Source organism: Dreissena polymorpha, chromosome 3 (genome assembly GCF_020536995.1).
Source record: "Dreissena polymorpha isolate Duluth1 chromosome 3, UMN_Dpol_1.0, whole genome shotgun sequence".
NCBI lineage: Eukaryota > Metazoa > Mollusca > Bivalvia > Myida > Dreissenidae > Dreissena > Dreissena polymorpha.
The window spans coordinates 1,792,593-1,814,894 of NC_068357.1; the positions used below are offsets into that span (position 1 = coordinate 1,792,593).

The 22,302-nt window shown below is 39.3% G+C and overlaps 1 protein-coding gene across 4 annotated transcripts in view; it reads left to right on the forward strand.

Moving 5' to 3' along the window:
• Positions 1-22,302, forward strand: part of LOC127872721 (uncharacterized) — a 34,486-nt gene that overhangs the window by 220 nt on the left and 11,964 nt on the right. For all 4 annotated transcript variants that reach the window (XM_052416073.1, XM_052416076.1, XM_052416075.1 and 1 more), the window contains exons 2-12: positions 2,467-2,641; positions 3,069-3,149; positions 5,123-5,164; positions 6,191-6,462; positions 10,096-11,451; positions 13,100-13,354; positions 14,401-14,494; positions 15,145-15,311; positions 16,113-16,733; positions 17,928-17,969; positions 19,614-19,690. In XM_052416073.1, coding sequence (XP_052272033.1) covers positions 2,512-2,641; positions 3,069-3,149; positions 5,123-5,164; positions 6,191-6,462; positions 10,096-11,451; positions 13,100-13,354; positions 14,401-14,494; positions 15,145-15,311; positions 16,113-16,733; positions 17,928-17,969; positions 19,614-19,690 — 3,137 coding nt within the window. In that variant the 5' untranslated portion in view covers positions 2,467-2,511. The remainder of the gene's footprint in view (positions 1-2,466; positions 2,642-3,068; positions 3,150-5,122; positions 5,165-6,190; positions 6,463-10,095; positions 11,452-13,099; positions 13,355-14,400; positions 14,495-15,144; positions 15,312-16,112; positions 16,734-17,927; positions 17,970-19,613; positions 19,691-22,302) is intronic.

Here is a 22,302-nt window from a genome sequence, read left to right on the forward strand (position 1 = left end):
AACCAAATGTATCAAAATGTCACCCTTTAGCGCTGTGGTTTCACATGCATACAAAACGAAAGTTGATGTGTTTACAAAACAAATAGGAAGGCTGAAAAAGAAAACATGGTTTTAGTTCTAGTTTTATCTTTAGTGTCGAAGCATGTACATTCAATCCGAACTTTGAAAAGAGATTTCTGATATGTTTATTATTCTGTACAGTCAAGTTACCATTACCGGATCAGTATCATAATAAAGTTGTTCTGGTGAAAAGCAATAACTGTTTTGAGACTTCTTTTACACCAGTTTGTTAAAATATTACCTTTGCTTAATGATTCAACACATAGACTTATTTTTAAACGTAAAATGTATTTGTGATACCTTTTTTTCGCCGCAAAATGCATTCATTAACGGATCAGTGGTAGCCATAACAGATCATGTGATCTAAACCAATCAGGGGGCATCTGACAAGCTGTTTGAACTGTCGAAACATAAACAGAGTTGTTTACAATGACCAAGTTACATTGCCAGTTATAAATTTACTCATTTTTGTGTTATTGTTTTCTATATGTGATCTTGTATCAACACTTTCCAACAGAGTTATAGCATATGGTCGCGAAAAAATGTTCATCCTTGATTTCGAAACGATACAGAAATCAACAAAGTCGTATATACATGTCAGCAAAACATACCGAAATGTTTGACGAAGCGTAGTTCTGATTACAACTTATTCGTTTTAAAGAACATTCCTTGAAGATGCTGTGTGCAGAATATAATCTAAAAATGTCAACTATTTATCACGATACGCAGTCTTGAACATCAAAGTGATCCGCTATAGGTAATGATCAGATTATGGTAACTTGACTGTACTAAGTAGTGTAGATATTGGTTATGGTATGAATGAATGTCTCTTTTGTAGTGCTGCAACAATACGCCAAAAACCGTATTGCAATATATTGTCAGTTCAAAAACCCGTATTGCAATATATCGCAATATATTGCTAACTTGTACCAAAATTATAACTTGCCAATTACCCAATAATCCCATAAATTCCAATTTTAAAGCAAATTCTGGTAAATATTTACTATAAATGTGCTCAAGAATAATAAGAAACACAAACATTTGCAAATTTTCTTAAGTATCAAATACATTTTTGAAATTGTTACTATTTAAAGATGTGATGAAATAACGTCCAACCGGGGCGTTTTTCCCACTGAACACGCGTAATTCAGCTGACGTGATGTTCCCGTTTTTATACAACACAAAATACACCCATACTTTCCATGCGACGTTCTACATGTCTGTATAATTTTCGCGCGCTTTTTATTGAGACAAAGGATAAAGCACTTTTTATTTGACGCTATAATTTTTTATTGTCGCGTTAGCATTCAAATTTGGAAGCGTATTTCCGAAATTCGGATTACAAATAATGCTCAAATCAGAATCGAACGAAACATTTACAGCTGTGCGCAATTAATTAAACGATAATCTGTTCAAAAGCATCGAATGAATGCTCCCATGTAACAACGCTACTCCGTATAATACACTTTTTAGAATGCTTTTTTTACGTAAAAAATAATTTTAACTGCTTTGTTTTGTTTACCTTTTTATCATTATTTCGGATGGCTTTTCTGGACGAAATGTGAATGAATTTTTGTAAAAATTTTCGTACCGGTATGATGAAAATCATATCGCAATACAATATGGGGATTGCGTATTGCGATATATACCGATATACCGGTATATTGTTGCAGCCCTACTCTTTTGTAATAAATGTACAATGATTTATACTTTTAAACGTTACTTTAACAAAATACTAAAAATTAAAAATATGTTTTCTCTTGTAGCAGACCATCAGACAGAATCAATTTTGCTTTGATTTAATCAAACAACTGTTGAACAGACTTTACAAAGTGTGCACAGTAAAAGATTTACTGAAATAAAAAGAAAATTATTATAATAAATCAAAGTTAACAAAAAAATCCAGGGCTGAAAACACTATAACCTGAACACATGCACCTGTATGGCAATCTGCAATCACTGCTTTCTAGTTGGCTGACATTTTTTATGCCCCCAGATGGAATCATCGGGGGAATATTGTTTTTGGCCTGTCTGTCTGTTATTCTACCCCAAAACGTTAACCTCAAAACTTTAACTTTGTTTAAAGTTTTGCGATTACTATTGCAATATTTAAGATAGAAACTTGATATTTGGTATGCATGTGTATCTCATGGAGCTGCACATTTTGAGTGGTGAAAGGTCAAGGTCATCCTTCAAGGTTAAAGGTAAAAAAAACAAATCCAAGGGAAGTAATAAGCTTTAAAGGGAGATTATTATCTGTACCTGCCAAATGATAAAATTTTTTATAAATCAAAGCAGTGCAGTTGGGGGCATTGTGTTTCTGACCAACATCTCTTGTTATCGAAGCACTGTGAAAACATTTAAATGTGAAATTCATAAAAGCAACTATTCACCTTTATCCTTTAGGGTTGTGCAATGTGAAACCAGTGCAAGGCCACGAACACATCAGTCATGTCAGCGGAATGTACATCTACCCAGGACGAGCAGACACTGTCTGGTGAGACCCAGGATGAAAACCCTGCAAATGAGATTACTAGCAACACAGACGTGAATAGCAGCCCTATCAGTCTAGGCTTCGTTGGTAAAAAGCTATATATTTAATAACTACATGTATATACATTTTTACAAGAGAGCACAAAACAATTTGATGAACACCTAAAACTCTGGGCAATTAAGTGAGAATCTGCCATCTTGAAATGTGGAAATCTTTAAAAAAAAAAATGTGTTTAACTGCTTTTCTATTTAAACTACTCTATGTGATTTAAAATTAGACCTATTTTGAATAAAGGTTTGTAAATATGGTTATAAGTTTCAAATGTCTTTTTTGTCTAACAAACATTTAAGATAGCAAGATGAAGATCCCTAAATACTAAACACATTGTAATTTGTATTATGAAATCCTGTGTGTGGTCTATTGTAAACATGTACATTGTGAATTTACATATTAGCCATTAACTAGTTACAACTTTTCTGACATTATTTAATCTTTATTGTGTTTTTTTATACAGATTATAAAGATGACCAGGCTGAGAATCCACCATTGGTTTATGGACCTGCAAATTACCATGACCAGGATGTCTTACTTTCATGTATGTGTATTGTTTGTACACCTAATGCTTTCATGTATGTGTTATTGTTTGTACACCTAATATCCTTTAACAAACATGTTTAAAATTTTGTGAAATCAAATATAACAAGCTTTATTGTAAAAGTTATGCACACTTTTGTTTACTTAGAACAAAAAAGTTATTATTTGTTATTTAACAGTTTCTATGTACATTCCAAGAAATTTTTCACATACCGTGACAGTTTCTATCCACCATTGGTGAATCTTCATCAGACTGTAACTTTGTGGGAAATGCATGTCACAGGGCGGGTTTACTGCCGGAATGGTTCCCAGCAGTAAAAAAATGCCGGTAGATGTGGCTCAGTTGGTAGCCCCCCCTCGTCTCTGTTCATTACCCGTCTCTCCTTAGCTATCGCAACCGATTCCATAAGTTTTTGGAGTGCGGTGTTGTTTGCCCTATCAATCACTTTCACCCCCTCCCAGTCAATGACATGGTTGTGCCTAGCTATATGGTTTGTAACTGCACTAGAGTGTTCTGTTGCTTCTGATTCTCTCCTTCCTGACCGTGTGAAAACTTGTAGTCTGTTTTTGGCATCTTTTTTGTGCTCATTCATCTGAGTACCAAGTTTGCGACCAGTTTCTTCTATGTACACAGTTTCACAATTCTTGCACGGGATCTTGTTTACACAGCCACACACCTCTGCGGTCAGCGTCTTGTCCTAAGGATGTACGAGAAAGCGTCTGAGAGTGCTGTGTGGTCGTATTGCTACACTTATGTTGTGCTTTCTGTAGACTCACGCCAGCGCCTCAGATACATTTTTCACATAGGGAATGACTACCATACCCTTCGACTTATTCTTGGTTTTATCCCTTTCTTTCCTCCTTTTACACTTCCCCTCTTGCTTTTCTGCTATCTTCGTTTCCATGTCTTTAACCTCTTTGTTTATTGTCCATTGTGGATATTCACACACTTTCAAAGCTCCCCTGATGTGGTCAAGTTCCCTTTTCTGATCCTCTTTATCAGTCACTATAGTAAAACATCTGTTGACTAGAGTTCTTACCACACTCAATTTGTGAGATAACGGATGGTGGGAGTCGAATTGCAGATATTGATCTGTATGGGTAGGTTTCCTGTAAACCAATAACTTCACCAATCCGTCCTCCTTTCACTCTATCAAAGAGTCCAGAAATGGTATCTTGCCCTCAGCTTCCTCCTCATTTGTGAATTTGATACTGCCTGTAGTATCAACTGTATTCAAATACAGTATTGCTGGCGCGAGTCTACAGAAAGCACAACATAAGTGTAGCAATGCGACCACACAGCACTCTCAGACGCTTTCTCGTACATCCTAAGGACAAGACGCTGACGGAAGAATTGTGAAACTGTGTACATAGGAGAAACAGGTCGCAAACTTGGTACTCTGATGAATGAACGTAAAAAATATGCCCAAAACAGTCCACAAGTTTTCACGCGGTCAGGAAGGAGAGAATCAGAAGCAACAGAACACTCTAGTGCAGTTACAAACCATATAGCTAGGCACAACCATGTCATTGACTGGGAGGGGGTGAAAGTGATTGATAGGGAAAACAACACCGCACTCAGAAAACTTAGGGAATCGGTTGCCATAGCTATTGAGATACGGGTAATGTACAGGGACGAGGGGGGGGGGCTACCAACTGAGCCACATCTACAGGCCTTTGTTTACTGCTGGGAACCATTCCGGCAGTAAACCCGCCCTGTGATGTGCATTTCCAGCAAATTTTCAGTCTGATGAAGATTCGCCAATGGTGGATCGAAACTGTCACGGTATGTGAAAAATTTCTTGGAATGTACATAGAAACTGTTAAATAATTTCCAAAAACATTCCTGATGAATTTCTTTTGAGACGTTATTATTTGTTGTTGTTATCAAACTACGCAATAAATTACTTAACATTATGTTTACTTTAAAAACCTAACTTATTTATTGCAAATTTGCTTTTTTTTATTTTGCAGATTCTAACTCGGACAGTCAAGTATACAATAAAGATACTAAAGGTAACTGTTTATATTTCAAAATATTTGTTCTAAATAAACTATTTATTTCAAGCAAATATTAATCAAAGAGCAACAAGACAAACAAAATGTACACACCAGATTTCAAATGACGTCATTTTTATGCCCCCCTTCGAAGAAGAGGGGGTATATTGCTTTGCTCATGTCGGTCGGTCTGTCGGTCCGTCGCTCCGTCCACCAGGTGGTTGTCAGATGATAACTCAAGAATGCTTGGGCCTAGGATCATGAAACTTCATGGGTAGATTGATCATGACTCGCAGATGACCCCTATTGATTTTAAGGTCACTAGGTCAAAGGTCAAGGTCACGGTGACCCGAAATAGTAAAATGGTTTTCAGATGATAACTCAAGAACGCATATGCCTAGGATCATGAAACTTCATGGGTAGATTGATCATGACTCGCAGATGACCCCTATTTATTTTGAGGTCACAAGGTCAAAGGTCAAGGTCACAGTGACCCAAAATAGTAAAATGATTTTCGGATGACAACTCAAGAACGCTTTTGCCTAGGATCATGACACTTCATAGGTACATTGATCGTGACTCGCAGATGACCCCTATTGATTTTCAGGTCACTAGGTCAAAGGTCAAGGTCACAGTGACAAAAAACGTATTCACACAATGGCTGCCACTACAACGGACAGCCTATATGGGGGTCATGCATGTTTTACAAACAGCCCTTGTTTCTATAACATTGACCAAATTTTGGGCCAATGAATTGATACTGACACGGCTTCAGTTGGGTCTATATGCATTTATTTAACTGTACCCTTTCCCTCTCGGAAGCAAAGTGAAAATGGCTTTGTGCAAACAGTATAAAACCAGAACAACCTGCAAGTAACTCGCAGTCTGTTGAGGTTTTATGCTGTTTGCTGCTCATCAGTATCTAAAGAAGCCTTAACAACTTGAATCTAGTAAGAAAGATCTTTAAATATATTTATTTTTCTAAGAGACTACAAATGCATAAAAATACGTATATAACACACTATGTTGTTGTTGTTTTTCCAGATGGTAACGGCATCCGTGGGCAGTGTGGCCTTTACAACCTGGGTAACACATGCTTCATGAACTCTGGCCTGCAGTGCCTCATGAGTACGGCGCCCATGGTGAAGTTCCTCATCAGTTACCATGGAAACGAGAAAACCAAAGACAGCACATTGCTAGGAGAGTTCCGCAGACTGTTTGGGAAGATCTGGAGTGGCCAGTTCTCGGTGGTTTACCCGAAGGAGTTTAAGCAGATCCTGGGCATCTATCATCCCCAGTTCCAGGATTATAGGCAGGTTAGTAGAGTTGTGTTAATTTATTGTTGGATTGATCTATACGTGATTTAGGCAGGTAGGATGAGTCGAGCACATTTCTAGTACTGGTCTATAAGTGATATAGGCAGGTAGGCAGAGTGGAGCACATTTCTTGTACTGGTCTATAAGTGATATTGGCTGGTAGGCAGAGTCAAGCACATTTCTTGTACTGGTCTATAAGTGATATAGGCAGGTAGGAAGAGTGGAGCACATTTCTTGTACTGGTCTATAAGTGATAAAGGCAGGTAGGCAGAGTCAAGCACATTTCTAGTACTGGTCTATAAGTGATATAGGCAGGTAGGCAGAGTCAAGCACATTTCTAGTACTGGTCTATAAGTGATATTGGCTGGTAGGCAGAGTCAAGCACATTTCTAGTACTGGTCTATAAGTGATATAGGCAGGTAGGCAGAGTGGAGCACATTTCTTGTACTGGTCTATAAGTGATATTGGCTGGTAGGTAGAGTGGAGCACATTTCTTGTACTGGTCTGTAAGTGATATTGGCTGGTAGGCAGAGTCAAGCACATTTCTTGTACTGGTCTGTAAGTGATATTGGCTGGTAGGCAGAGTCAAGCACATTTCTTGTACTGATCTATAAGTGATATTGGCTGGTAGGTAGAGTCAAGCACATTTCTTGTACTGGTCTGTAAGTGATATTGGCTGGTAGGCAGAGTCAAGCACATTTCTTGTACTGATCTATAAGTGATATTGGCAGGTAGGTAGAGTGGAGCACATTTCTTGTACTGATCTATAAGTGATATTGGCTGGTAGGCAGAGTCAAGCACATTTCTTGTACTGATCTATAAGTGATATTGGCTGGTAGGCAGAGTCAAGCACATTTCTTGTACTGATCTATAAGTGATATTGGCTGGTAGGTAGAGTCAAGCACATTTCTTGTACTGGTCTATAAGTGATATTGGCTGGTAGGCAGAGTCAAGCACATTTCTAGTACTGATCTATAAGTGATATTGGCAGGTAGGTAGAGTGGAGCACATTTCTAGTACTGGTCTATAAGTGATATTGGCAGGTAGGTAGAGTGGAGCACATTTCTAGTACTGGTCTATAAGTGATATAGGCAGGTAAGGACAGTGCTTGTATTGATTTATAACGAATATATATATAAACCTTGCTCTGGTAAAACGGGGTTTTATGCATTTGTGTAAAGTGTCATCCCAGATTAGCCTGTGTAGTCGCAAAGGTTGGTCAGGGATGACCTTTTCTGATTTTAATGTATTTTTTGTATAAATGAAGAACCGTTTTAGAGAAAATCCATTTTATGCGGAAAGTGTTGTCCCTGATTAGCCTGTGTTAACTGCACAGGCTGGTCTGGTACAACACTTTAGGGATATGCATTAAACCCTGTTTTTTTGCATAGCTAGGCTCATATACATATATGGTCAAATTGGGTAAAAAATTAGCTGCGTTTTTACCTAACTGGGAAATTTATTACTATGCTGAAATCCTTATGAAATCTGTACAAATAATAAGTTGCATATAACATCAAAGTGGTGAGTGGCGACGTCGATGCCTAGACAGATATTTTTCGCTGTTTTATACCCTTTAATACTTGTGTTAAATGCCTCCAACCACGTCAGCAAGAAATTTACGAGCGTTTGTTTTGTATTGATATTTGCTCTCAATCTCGAGTTTACTCGTTACCAAATTTCTTTGCGGGATGACCTTATGATAGATCCACTTAGAAATTTAACTGTGGGTAACGTAGAGATATAAAGCAATTTTAAATATGAAAAAAGAGCTAATCGCTTTCTTACTGATATGGCTGGAAAGTGAGCGTCATTCTAAAATTAAACTAGAAATGGCGCGGCAGAGGCCGACGCGTATCCCCACGCCGAATGTTTGACCTAGGTGTGCCCCAGGGTTGGTAATGGGGCCATGCATAGCTGAGATTGACCGTATTGTCATAAGAGAAGTTCATCATCAATTAGAAGTGAATTGGTGTAGAAATGAAGAAGTTATAGTAAAAGGCAATTTTGGGTGGGTGTGACATATGTGGGCAGGGCGCCCCAGGGTTGGTAATGGGGCCATGCATAGTTGAGATTGACCGTATTGTCATAAGAGAGGTTCAGTATCAATTTGAAGTGAATCGGTGTAGAAATGAAGAAATTATAGTAAAAGGCAATTTTGGGTGGGTGTGGTCTATGTGGGCGGGGCGCCCCAGGGTTGGTAATGGGGCCATGCATAGTTGAGATTGACTGTATTGTCATAAGAGAAGTTCAATATCAATTTGAAGTGAATCGGTGTAGAAATGAAGAAATTATAGTAAAGGCAATTTTGGGTGGGTGTGGTCTATGTGGGCGGGGCCCCAGGGTTGGTTATGGGGCCATGCATAGTTGAGATTGACCCTAATGTCATAAGAGAAGTTCAGTATCAATTTGAAGTAAATCCGTGTAGAAATGAAAAAATTATAGTAAATGGAATTTTTTGGTGGGTGTGGCCTATGTGGGCGGGCGCCCCAGGGTTGGGATTGGGGCCATGCATAGTTGAGATTGACCCTAATGTCATAACAAAAGTTCAGTATCAATTTGAAGTGAATCCGTGTAGAAATGAAAAAATTATAGTAAATGGAAATTTTTGGTGGGTGTGGCCTATGTGGGCGGGGCGCCCCAGGGTTGGGAATGGGGCCATGCATGGTTGAGATTGACCGTATTGTCATAGGTGAGGTCCAGTATCAATTTGAAGTGAATCGGTGTAGAAATAAAGAAGTAAATGTAAAATAACCTAAAAAAATGAGTGATAATTTCTGACGCGGCCCCACCCCAACCCCTATAACTTTTGACCCAGGGGTCAGATCAAAATTCCAAATAGTGCAGGGTCGCACATATGCTCATAGCTACCATGTGTGTAAATTTCAAGGTTCTAGTGCTTTTAGTGTAGGAGGAGATAGTGGCCAGGACGGACGGACGGACGGACGGACGGCGGAGATCACCACAATATCCCCACCTTTTTTTCAAAAAGCGTGGGGATAACAAAAGTAGTGAAGAAACGGCAAAAAAAACCTGTCTCTGCATGGACATCGCCATATTGACTATCACGTTAGTACCCCCATTCTGTACAGAAGATATTTCTGCTGGAATTGATTTCAGTCTTAATGGTTTGCCAAATATAATAGGCTGTCAATGCTGTCATAAATCTAAATCACAAAGACTTTATGCTTAAGGTGTTAGGAAATGCTGTGCGTAGACCCAACTGGCAACTGGCAATTTTAAAAAGGCTGTCATATAATTTGACAAAAAACTGACATCATGTACAGAAATGAAATCGACGGACATTTTTTTAAACACGGTTTGAACCTTTCTGATGTTCATTATATTTTTTTTGGAAAAACACAAAACTATTCTGTTTAAATTTAAAAACCCTTAATACATAGGTACTTTTTGAAATATTTTATCTGTTGGAAAATTTGTTGGAAAGGCTACTAACATACATACATTTGTGTTTCTTTATCACAATGCATGCATGCATTGTACCTTATGATATGAAAATTGCATGAGAAATGTTTATCTTTATAATAGATTTATGTTAAAAATGTCTACACAAGTTATGCCTTTCTTTTAATTCTTGTAACTTAATTATAAAAATGCTGACTTGTATTTCAGCATGACTGCCAGGAATTCCTGGCCCTTTTATTGGACAGCCTACATGAGCAACTCAACTTCAAGGGACAATGGACCAATCAGAACACAGAGGCTGGACCTAGCTGCAGTAAACAGCCAATCACGTATGAGCACAACATAAACAACAAAACATGCAGAAGAAACGTACCTCAGACGGTAGCAAAGAATCAAACGTGCGATAAATCGCGGAATGCCAATTCTAGAGAATCAACGTTGACGTTTGATAACATGAAGGGCTGCAAATCACCAGAGAATTCGAGCTCTGTATCAACGTTGACATTTGATAACATGAAATCACCAGAAAGTTCAAGCTCTGAAACACCAGTCGAGGAAAGTTCGATGAACAGACCTCAAGTGTGCAAGAGTAAAGGCATACAGAATCTTATATCATACACAGTAAACCAGATCTCAGAAGATAGCAATCATTCCAATCTGTCGGAACAAAGCTCGGATTCTGATCAGTGTTCGGTGATGAAGAATCTGAAGTTACGATCCAGTCCATGCGAAGGGCTGTCAAATAAAATTGTTAACGACTGTGCGGACAAAGACTGCGGCGTATCGTCCACAGATATGGACGATGTTGATATGGAAACAGAGGGAGAGGGCACTGATAATTTTGGTGAAGAGATTGTTAGTTTTAAGCGTGTTTCTAGTCTTCAGGATTTGAGGCTGTCTGCAAAAGTTAAAAGCTTGACAAAGGCCTCAAGCGAACAAGATTTACTTTGGGACAGCCGTGTTGACTCAGACTGTGATATTGATAAAACTGGCTCTGCTAGTTTGAACTTACAGGAATCAGTGGGTAAAAGTACACGTTCTGAACAAATGGAGGCCAGCTTTGAACCACATGTTCTGAACAATGCTATTCCTATGGTGTCTGTGCCGTCCCTTGTGGATTTGTACTCAAAGGAAACGAAAACTCTCAACACAAATGTGCTGGCAACCGAGTTCATATCAGAAACTGTGATGAATACAGATTCGGAAAAGTTTGCCAAAGAGGACAACACCAGTAGAAGTGAGGCAATGATTGAAGAAGATGACATCCTGCAGAGTATCGCTGAGGTGACGACAAAAACAGACGGATACGAGACAAAGAGAGTCAAAGACATCAACATTCGTGCGGACAAGAAGACGAAATTTCCGAAAGGGGCTTGCGGGGGTAACAGCATTCCCGAGAAAGAGGAGTGTTTTTCGCTTAGTGGTGTAAAGAGGATGAAGTTTGAAGGGACGGAGAAGAATCTGCAGATGCAGGAGATGTGTAAGCTGCAGAAAGAGGCCTTGCTGTGTGAGGCAATGAGGTCTGACCGGCCGAGTACCAGCAGAGGGAACACTGGAGAGGAGGTAAGATGTCTGACCGGCCAAGTACCAGCAGGGGAACACTGGAGAGGAGGTAGCCTTTCCGGCCTGTATGACTGGTTTTGAAGTAGGCAGTGGATGTCCAAAAGTAGGAATGGAATTCGTTTTTTTCCCTGCCAAAGGCAAAGGGATATAGAAATGGCGTTTTCCATCTGTCAGTCAGTTCGTCAGTCAGTCGGTCCATCTGTAGCAAAACTTTTAAGGGCTATATCTCAGATAATTTAAAAGTTTATAAGATATCAATATGAAACTAAATAGGTGTATAGATATAGATACCAATGAGGATAAGTGCCATGCATAAGAGCCACAAACTTACACTTTCTTTAATAAGAGTTATTGCCCTTAGTTTGTATTTTGTGTGATGAAACTTTTAGGGCTATATCTCGAATACGTTACAACATTTCACCATGAAACTTCATCATGAAAAAATATGGGATGAAGTGCAATGCACAAAAACCATAACACTGCACTTACTTAACTAAGAATTATTGTGCTTTGTTGTTTGTGTATGATTCAACTTTTCAATCCTTTATCTCAGATACGCTACAAGATAAATTGCAATTCATAAAAACAATTACCATTCACTTAATTATAATGTAATAATTATTAGCCTACAATTAATACTGTTTATCTAGGGATTGACACTGATCCATACAAAAAGGTCATTTGGTAGGGGATATCAATTCAACAAATTCATTTATTTTTGTTGTAGTACTAGCAGCAAAAACACTGGATAGGATGTAAATGAGCAGCTTGTTAAAAGAATTTTAAAGGAGGCAGATGATTTTGCGTAGAAGAAATGGAATTTGCTCATTTGAACTCAAATCTGTGAAAACTAGACTTGATAAAGATGAGTGAGTGTCCTGCTGACCCAAACTAGTGTGCAGTCCACACGGCTCATTAGGGACTAAACTTTTTGCGTTAATGGAGTTTTTTGTTGTCCTCTACCAGTGAAACCGGAGGGGACTTCTGGTTTGCGCTTTGTGTGTCTGTCACACTTTTATGGATCCTGCGGTAACTTTAAAAGTTCTTCATATTTTTCCATGTAACTTGTTACATGGACAGATGGCAATATGGACGTCATTATGCACGTCATTTCATTTTGTTCCTACGTCAAGATTTCAGGTTACTATGGCAACAAATAGACTAGAAATATTAACAAATACATAAAGACTAGAAATCTTGCTGAAATTGGATTCTGCGATAGCTTTAAAGGTTCTTCATATTTTTTCATGATACTTAAAATATGGATAGATGGCAATATGGAGATTATGCATGTCATTTCATTTTGTTCCTACGTCAATAATTCTGGTTGCTATGGCAACAAATGGACTAGAAATATTGCTGAAAATGGTCGAGTTTCCACCGGTAAGGGACTTATATTACTTGGCAATAGTCTTGTTTACAGATGTCTCTTTTACACCAAATTGGATTTGAAGGGTCATGCCATATTATCCTGTGTGGACTACTCTTTTCTAAAATGCATTAAGCCCAGTTTTCCCAGAATGTTGGATATTGTGATTGAATAACGAATGTTGGATATTGTGATCGAATAACATGCATTAAGCCCAGTATTCCCAGGACGTGGCTGATAATATTTTTGTATCAGATAATGCTGCATTGATACTTTCAGTCCACATTCAAGAAGGACACAAGTCCAAGCCTCGGCAGTGACATCGAGAGTGAACTACCTGACCCTGAAGATGCCGACATGGACTTGTCTGATGTGGAGGATGGGCCGGCTGTGATGTCATGTGACGTGTCATGTGACCTGGAGGCGGCGTACACGGCACGGGACGTGGTTGCTGCTGAGGAGGCGTGGCAGAAATACCTGAACAGGAATGACAGTGTCATTGTGGACACTTTCCAGGGGCAGTTCAAGTCTACGGTAGGGTGCCTGATTTGTGTTGTTGTTGTTATTTATTGTCCCATTCCTTGAATCAACAATCCTTTTTATTTATTTTTTCAAAACGATTGCACATTTATTAGGTATATTTCCTATGTTTGGCATTGACTTATTTTTATTGTTCTGAACACAAAAGAAATAAATATTTATTAATTTAAACTAATTCCTGTTTTATCTAAATTTCTAAACAGTGTATTTTTACACCATTCGGAGTGCAAAAATTGTATTGTTTTGACAACAATTTTGGAAATTAATGTTGTTGTTGATTTGCTAAAACTAAGCTTCAAAATTGAGAATTAGAGTGTTTCCATTATTATATGAGTTAAGTTTCACCCCAGGTCACTCCTCACAGCACAGGCTAAATAGGGATGAAAACCACTGTTTAAAAGGGATTTTTTGTTTAAAGTAAGTCTCTTCTTTAAAAAAAAATCCAGCGTAGGTTGAATCATGTTGTCCAGGATTAGCCTGTGCAAACGGCGCATCTGGGATGACATTTTGTTTATGTGCATGCATTAAGCCCTATTTTCTCTGAGTGAGACTGTGATTTATTTGTTATATTCATGTGTCCTGCTGTTTCAAGTCTTCTATATTCATGTGTTCTGCTGTTTCTAGTTTTCTATATTCATGTGTTCTGCTGTTTCTAGTTTTCTATATTCATGTGTCCTGCTGTTTCTAGTTTTCTATATTCATGTGTTCTGCTGTTTCTAGTTTTCTATATTCATGTGTTCTGCTGTTTCTAGTTTTCTATATTCATGTGTCCTGCTGTTTCTAGTTTTATATATTCATGTGTTCTGCTGTTTCTAGTTTTCTATATTCATGTGTCCTGCTGTTTCTAGTCTTCTATATTCATGTGTCCTGCTGTTTCTAGTTTTATATATTCATGTGTCCTGCTGTTTCTAGTCTTCTATATTCATGTGTCCTGCTGTTTCTAGTCTTCTATATTCATGTGTCCTGCTATTTCTAGTTTTCAATATTCATGTGTCCTGCTGTTTCTAGTTTTCTATATTCAATGCCCCTGCTGTTTTTAGGTGGTGTGTGGAGAGTGCAGCCAGGTGTCTGTGACGTTTGAACCCTTCATGTACCTGTCTGTTCCAGTACCTCGCGCCATGGAAAGGCAGATATGTAAGAGGAGTTGGAAGACCGTTTTTAAAAGCTGCTCAAGGGTTTTCTTTAAATTCATAAATTTATACAATTCTGTTAAGTCTGGGGAAATGTGTGTTTTGTTCGTTGTTTCTGTTTTATTTGTTTTTCATTAAGAAGGTTTCAACAAGTTATGTTTCTAAAATGATTAATATTTTGTCTATTTGTAGATGGAGTACATTTGATTTCTTATAGAAAATGTTACATTGTATATTTAAAACGTTTCCAGAAGTACAATTTAGTACAATTCAAGTTAAGGTTCCTCTATGGAATGTTGGGAAAAGATTTCCCCGTGCAGTCTTGGGCCTTTTCCACAGAGTTCTGATAAACACTACTTTATAGTAAACAGTTAACAAGTAAAATGCACTGTTCTGCCTTAAAATTGGCTAATCAGAGAGTATGTTTATAATGTTAATCCCATAGTGTGTCTGTGTTGTTTGTATGCAAGAGTTTTACGTTATATATAAGACGCCGTTTAATTTGACTATAAAACTCTGAACGAAATTCCAGTGGCAAAATACTCTCAGTTTGAGTTTCAATGACTCGAAGTTTCTAAGCGGTTTCTTTTGACCACAAATTAACAAGGATCACGAGTACCAAAGTTGCGCAAATACTCCTTGTTTATTTCTCAGGTATAGTGTTTATTTCACCCGGTGTGGAGCCCACCCAGTACCTGCTGGTCATGCACAAACAAGACAAGGTTTCAAAGGTCAAACAAGAACTCTGTAATGTGATTGGTCGAAATGTTGATGACATCATCATAGCTGAGGTGTTGGATTGGCATGTCTCAAGAATATTGGTATGGATTAATATTTATGAATTTCTTTAGGGTAAATTATTACTGTTTACGTTGAATTGCAAAATGGAATGATATCCAGCTAGTTTACATCAAATTCAGTTGTTTTCAATAAATACAAATTGTCTGTATTCCTCAACCAACTTAAGTCTAAAGTCAAAAGTAGTTCTCAGAACTGTAATGTTTTAATGGTTCAATACAGTTCAATGTGGCACAGACTTTAAGTCCTTTTATTTCACAATTCTTTATTTAGAACAATTTATTTATGGCATTAGTAACATTTGTAGAAGATTTATATTTAAAGGTTGAACACATTTTCTAAGTTCTGAGTCTATTCTTTACTTTATTCAAGTCAAACAATGGGTTTGTGAATATGCCCATGTTTTTTTTTGCCTAAAGCTTTGAAGATAATCAAAATAATTATTGAGTTATTTTGATTTATTCTTCACTGACATAAAATGAAATTATTTTATCAACATAAGGTTACTATTTTCATGAAATTATTCAATTGAATCTTTTTAAAATGTTAACAAATACTTATACTTATTTAAAAAGACAATTTCTTTGCATTGGTAGATTATTGATTGTTTTCCCTTGGTGAATATAGAAAATACTTATTTTGTTGCTCATTCGTATCTTAGGGTTTGAAAACATTAAGACTTAAATCTAGCAAAAAATATCTTAAATTTAACTTGATTTTGTTAGGGACTTCAGCTGTGTTAAAACGAGTATTGGTTTGGTAAAGAGTTAAGTTTATGATATAAGTAAAGCAGCAGCACTTACAATATTTCTCTATATGAACAGGAAGACAACACCATGCTACGTTACATCAATGACTCCACCAGGAAACTGTATGCATTCGAGATGGACAGCATCAGCGTAACACACAACCTAGACAACCTTAGCTGCTCCCAAATGGGGACGTCCGATCCCAATGATGTTTTCTCCCACGTTGAAACCTTTACACAAAGCGGGAATATTAAATCTGAGCGGGCGACCAGTCCAGACGAATCTGTTACCTCGGCGTACGGCTACAACAATGATAACGGGGACCAGTCTAATTACGTGTCACATTCCAACAACGACCTTGACATCATGGGAACTGGCCTCTGGGAATGGGGTCAAAGGTCAAACACGGAAAAACGTCGGGGAAGCCTGGAGACGGAACCTGAGGATGGTTGGCTGGGGGCTGATAGCACAACCGCTGTGGCCTCATCGGAACTGGATTTGACTGAGGTGGTTTCCTCAGCGATTAGTGGTTCCAGCCAATCAATGGAGGTCGGGGAGAAAGGGGTCGTGAGTAGTTCGAAGGGCGGGGAGGAGAATGACTGGAAGTCGTGTGCAATCTGTCTGGAGGAGCTTCCTGAAATGGACCTCATGGTGCATACAACGTGCAGTGGAACTTTCTGCTCTACTTGCCTTGAGGTAATTAATTTTTATATTCCTGGTATGTAATTTTTATATTCCTGATTTTTTTGTGGTTATGCAGCTTGGGTTTAGCTGTTTTAAAACCTGATTTCTTTATTTGCTAATCCTGGTTTCAGTAGTTTACAATCCTGGTTACAGTAGTTTACAATCCTGGTTACAGTAGTTAACATTCTTGCTGTCAATAGGCTGATTGAACTGTTTTCAAATCCTGTTTTCAATTGTTATGCCCCCGGATCGATTGATCGGGGGTATATTGTTTTTGTCCTTTCTGTCTGTCATTGTCTGTCTGTCACAAAACTTAAACCTTGGTCATAACTTTTGCAATATTAAAGAGCAACTTGATATTTGGCATGCATGTGAAGCTCATGGCTCTGCATATTTTGAGTGGTGAAAGGTCAAGGTCATCCTTCAAGGTCAAAGGTCAAATATATGGCTTTAAAGCGGCTCAGTAGGGGACATTGTGTTTCATAAACACAGCTCTTGTTTTAAATTACACTTAGGTGTGTGATGTATTTGTTTGTTCTGCTGATTTCCTTGTGAATGTCTTTAACACCTACTAAATGCATCTCTTCTTGTGTGGAAAATTTTATTGTTTCCGTTTTTGGTGAAAAACCTATAGTTTGATGAGTAGTAGTTACATGTAGAGGTGAATTAAAGCCTTTGAATTTGTTTTCAGACAAAACAAATAAAATTAAATATTAGGTTAGCATAGACGTAATGCCAACATTAAAAATTGTCATAGTATATGGCTTTAATCTCCACTATAAATGGGATTTTCTTTGTTCATTTGCAAGTCCAAACTTAATCACTAGGTTTGTTCATGTACAGTATGAAATATCAAATATGACAGTTAAGTAACCCTAGTTATGTGATCTTTACATATTTTCTACTAGGGGAATGTTTATTAATGCCAGACAGAATTTTCAGCACATTGTGCATTCAAACACCTACGCTGTTTTAGTATTTTCATCTATGAGATATGAAAACTCCCCTAGCCACCAGTTGAAGTGATAAACTTGGTCCACTGGAATGCTTGTAGACTCTACAGAAAGCTAAGGTTAAAGATTGTTCCTCACAAAATTATGATTTGATTTCATGTGAATGATGGTCTGTTTGCTTGGTTGAAAATTTGGCTCACAATAATTTACAGTTAATATATATATATATAAAAATGCATTTGTGTTTTTGCAGATGTCTGTTCAGCATTACAGTGAGAGTGCCTTTTGTTGTCCGGTAAGTGAACAACTCTGTGAGATGTATCTCGTTTCTAGGAAACTTAGGAGCCCTTTTCTGGGAAATCTGGGCTAATTAAATGTGCTTTTTTTCATGTCCCACATTAGCCTGTGCAGTCCTAACTGGCTGATCAGGGACCACACTGTCTTTTTTATGGTATTTTTTAATTTAAAGGAACTCTGTTAGCGAAAATCCAGTTTCTGCAGAAATAGAGAATATTTTATCCTATTACCAGATGAAAATCGATAGAATAACAACGATCGTATAAACTTAAGCTTTATACTATCGCTATTTTTAGATCAGATTTTGGGTTTTTCCAAAAAATTGAGAATCTGTTTCTGTCAACTACGGAAAGATAAAATCGTCAAAAATGCAATATTTTATCATTATTAGTGGAAAAAGGGAGGAAATAATAGGATAAATAGATTATAATGTGAGTTTAAGAAAAAGTTTATCATGCTCAGCACGAACCATGGTACCGCTCAGCAAGCCTCGCGCTACATCGGTTCTCAGCCTCGCATGATAAACTTGATCTTTATCCAAAACTCACATAATATTCTATTTATTCTATTATTTCCTCACAATTTTCCATTAATAACTGTCAAATATGGCATTTTTTGACGATTTAGTTTTTCCGTAGTTGACAAAAACAGATTCTCCAATTTTTGAAAAACCCAAATCTGATCTAAAAATAGCGATAGTATAAAGCTCATGTTTATACGATCGTTGTTATACTATCGATTTTCATCTGGTAATAGGATAAAGTATCATTCCAGGATAATCTATGCAGATTGCACAGTTTAATCTGGTACAACACTTTAAGCTCATGCATAAAGCCCTGTTTTTCAAGAGAAATTTGAGAAGCAAAAAGCCAGTACATGTGCTAGACCTCTAAGGTGTTTAACAGTTATATGAAATAATGTTACTGCTTGACAGGTCAGGTCATCAATTGATATTTACCTCAATAAAAATGCAAGAATGTAATTACTTTCAACTGGTATACCCATACCTGGCCTGACCCAGCTTGCTCAGTTGGGTGACCTCTGGTCTACCAAACTTGGGGGTAGAGTACAAATCATCATAACCTGTGTGTGCATTGGCAACACAATTATTTGTTTGGACATTTCCCCTCCTATCTTTGAACATGTATGGCATTCACCATGACTCTCTTAAGTATGTGAACTAAGCACTAACTGCTTAATTGCTAGGATATCCTTAGGTTGACTTACACAATTGTGAGTAGGTTAAATGCTATCAGTGAATACTGTTAAATGTTGCGAAAATCTAGCCAAAATGACCCAACAAACATGTATTTGTTTACTTAAAAATGAATAGTAATCCTTTAAACAAATTGATGTTTAAATAAAGTTAAACAGTAAACCTTTGAGCAGTTTGATATTTCACACTTTAAGAGTAATACTTTGTAGTGTTGGATGTTTTACAGTTGAACAGTCACTCTTGGTACTGTTTGATGGTATTTAGTTAAACAGTCATACATTAAAAAGTTTGATGTTTTTTTCCAATCAAACAATGATACTTTGAACAGCGAAATGTTTTTCTTTTGAACAGTAATATTTTGAGCAGATTGACATTTTTCAATTTAGCAGTAATTCTTTATATTATCTGATATTTTTTGCCAATCAGGTGTGCTCAACCCCTGCTGAGATCACAGAAGACTTTGTGCCGCTTGCAAGTGCTGCCAACCACAAGCCCAAAACAAGGTAAAATTCTTGCCCATAACTAGGTAAACTCCTTGCCCATAACTAGGTAAAATCCTTGCCAAAACAAGGTAAAATCCTTGCCCATAGCTAGGTAAAATCCTTGCCCATAACTAAGTAAACTCCTTGCCCATAACTAGGTAAAATCCTTGCCAAAACAAGGCAAAATCCATGTCCATAACTTGGTAAAAGCCTCAGCACAATCCATTGTGGGTGGCAGTGTATAGTGAGTTGGGCTAGGTGTCCATTGACCACTATCCAGTGTGGGTGGCAGTGTATAGTGAGTTGGGCTAGGTGTCCATTTACCACAATCCAGTGTGGGTGGCAGTGTATAGTGAGTTGGGCTAGGTGTCCATTGACCACAATCCAGTGTGGGTGGCAGTGTATAGTGAGTTGGGCCTCACCACAATCCAGTGTGGTTGGCAGTGTATAGTGAGTTGGGCTAGGTGTCCAGTGTGGGTGGCAGTGTATAGTGAGTTGGGCTAGGTGTCCAGTGTGGGTGGCAGTGTATAGTGAGTTGGGCTAGGTGTCCAGTGTGGGTGGCAGTGTATAGTGAGTTGGGCTAGGTGTCCAGTGTGGGTGGCAGTGTATAGTGAGTTGGGCTAGGTGTCCAGTGTGGGTGGCAGTGTATAGTGAGTTGGACTAGGTTTCCAGTGTGGGTGGCAGTGTATAGTGAGTTGGGCTAGGTGTCCAGTGTGGGTGGCAGTGTATAGTGAGTTGGGCTAGGTGTCCAGTGTGGGTGGCAGTGTATAGTGAGTTGGGCTAGGTGTCCAGTGTGGGTGGCAGTGTATAGTGAGTTGGGCTAGGTGTCCAGTGTGGGTGGCAGTGTATAGTGAGTTGGGCTAGGTATCCAGTGTGGGTGGCAGTGTATAGTGAATTGGGCTATGTGTCCAGTGTCGGTGGCAGTGTATAGTGAGTTGGGCTAGGTGTCCAGTGTGGGTGGCAGTGTATAGTGAGTTGGGCTAGGTGTCCAGTGTGGGTGGCAGTGTATAGTGAGTTGGGCTAGGTGTCCAGTGTGGGAAGCAGTGTATAGTGAGTTGGGCTAGGTGTCCAGTGTGGGTGGCAGTGTATAGTGAGTTTGGCTAGGTGTCCAGTGTGGGTGGCAGTGTATAGTGAGTTGGGCAAGGTGTCCAGTGTGGGTGGCAGTGTATAGTGAGTTGGGCTAGGTGTCCAGTGTGGGTGGCAGTGTATAGTGAGTTGGGCTAGGTATCCAGTGTGGGTGGCAGTGTATAGTGAGTTGGGCTAGGTGTCCAGTGTCAGTGGCAGTGTATAGTGAGTTGGGCTAGGTGTCTAGTGTGGGTGGCAGTGTATATTGAGTTGGGCTAGGTGTCCAGTGTGGGTGGCAGTGTATAGTGAGTTGGGCTAGGTTTCCAGTGTGGGTAGCAGTGTATAGTGAGTTGGGCTAGGTGTCCAGTGTGGGTGGCAGTGTATAGTGAGTTTGGCTAGGTGTCCAGTGTGGGTGGCAGTGTATAGTGAGTTGGGCTAGGTGTCCAGTGTGGGTGGCAGTGTATAGTGAGTTGGGCTAGGTGTCCAGTGTGGGTGGCAGTGTATAGTGAGTTGGGCTAGGTGTCCAGTGTGGGTGGCAGTGTGTAGTGCGTTGGGCTAGGTGTCCAGTGTGGGTGGCAGTGTATAGTGAGTTGGGCTAGGTGTCCAGTGTGGGTGGCAGTGTATAGTGAGTTGGGCTAGGTGTCCAGTGTGGGAAGCAGTGTATAGTGAGTTGGGCTAGGTGTCCAGTGTGCGTGGCAGTGTATAGTGAGTTTGGCTAGGTGTCCAGTGTGGGTGGCAGTGTATAGTGAGTTGGGTAAGGTGTCCAGTGTGGGTGGCAGTGTATAGTGAGTTGGGCTAGGTGTCCAGTGTGGGTGGCAGTGTATAGTGAGTTGGGCTAGGTATCCAGTGTGGGTGGCAGTGTATAGTGAGTTGGGCTAGGTGTCCAGTGTCAGTGGCAGTGTATAGTGAGTTGGGCTAGGTGTCTAGTGTGGGTGGCAGTGTATATTGAGTTGGGCTAGGTGTCCAGTGTGGGTGGCAGTGTATAGTGAGTTGGGCTAGGTATCCAGTGTGGGTGGCAGTGTATAGTGAGTTGGGCTAGGTGTCCAGTGTCAATGGCAGTGTATAGTGAGTTGGGCTAGGTGTCTAGTGTGGGTGGCAGTGTATATTGAGTTGGGCTAGGTGTCCAGTGTGGGTGGCAGTGTATAGTGAGTTGGGCTAGGTGTCCAGTGTGGGTAGCAGTGTATAGTGAGTTGGGCTAGGTGTCCAGTGTGGGTGGCAGTGTATAGTGAGTTTGGCTAGGTGTCCAGTGTGGGTGGCAGTGTATAGTGAGTTGGGCTTGGTGTCCAGTGTGGGTGGCAGTGTAAAGTGAGTTGGGCTAGGTGTCCAGTGTGGGTGGCAGTGTATAGTGAGTTGGGCTAGGTGTCCAGTATGGGTGGCAGTGTGTAGTGCGTTGGGCTAGGTGTCCAGTGTGGGTGGCAGTGAATAGTGAGTTGGGCTAGGTGTCCAGTGTGGGTGGCAGTGTATAGTGAGTTGGGCTAGGTGTCCAGTGTGGGAAGCAGTGTATAGTGAGTTGGGCTAGGTGTCCAGTGTGGGTGGCAGTGTATAGTGAGTTTGGCTAGGTGTCCAGT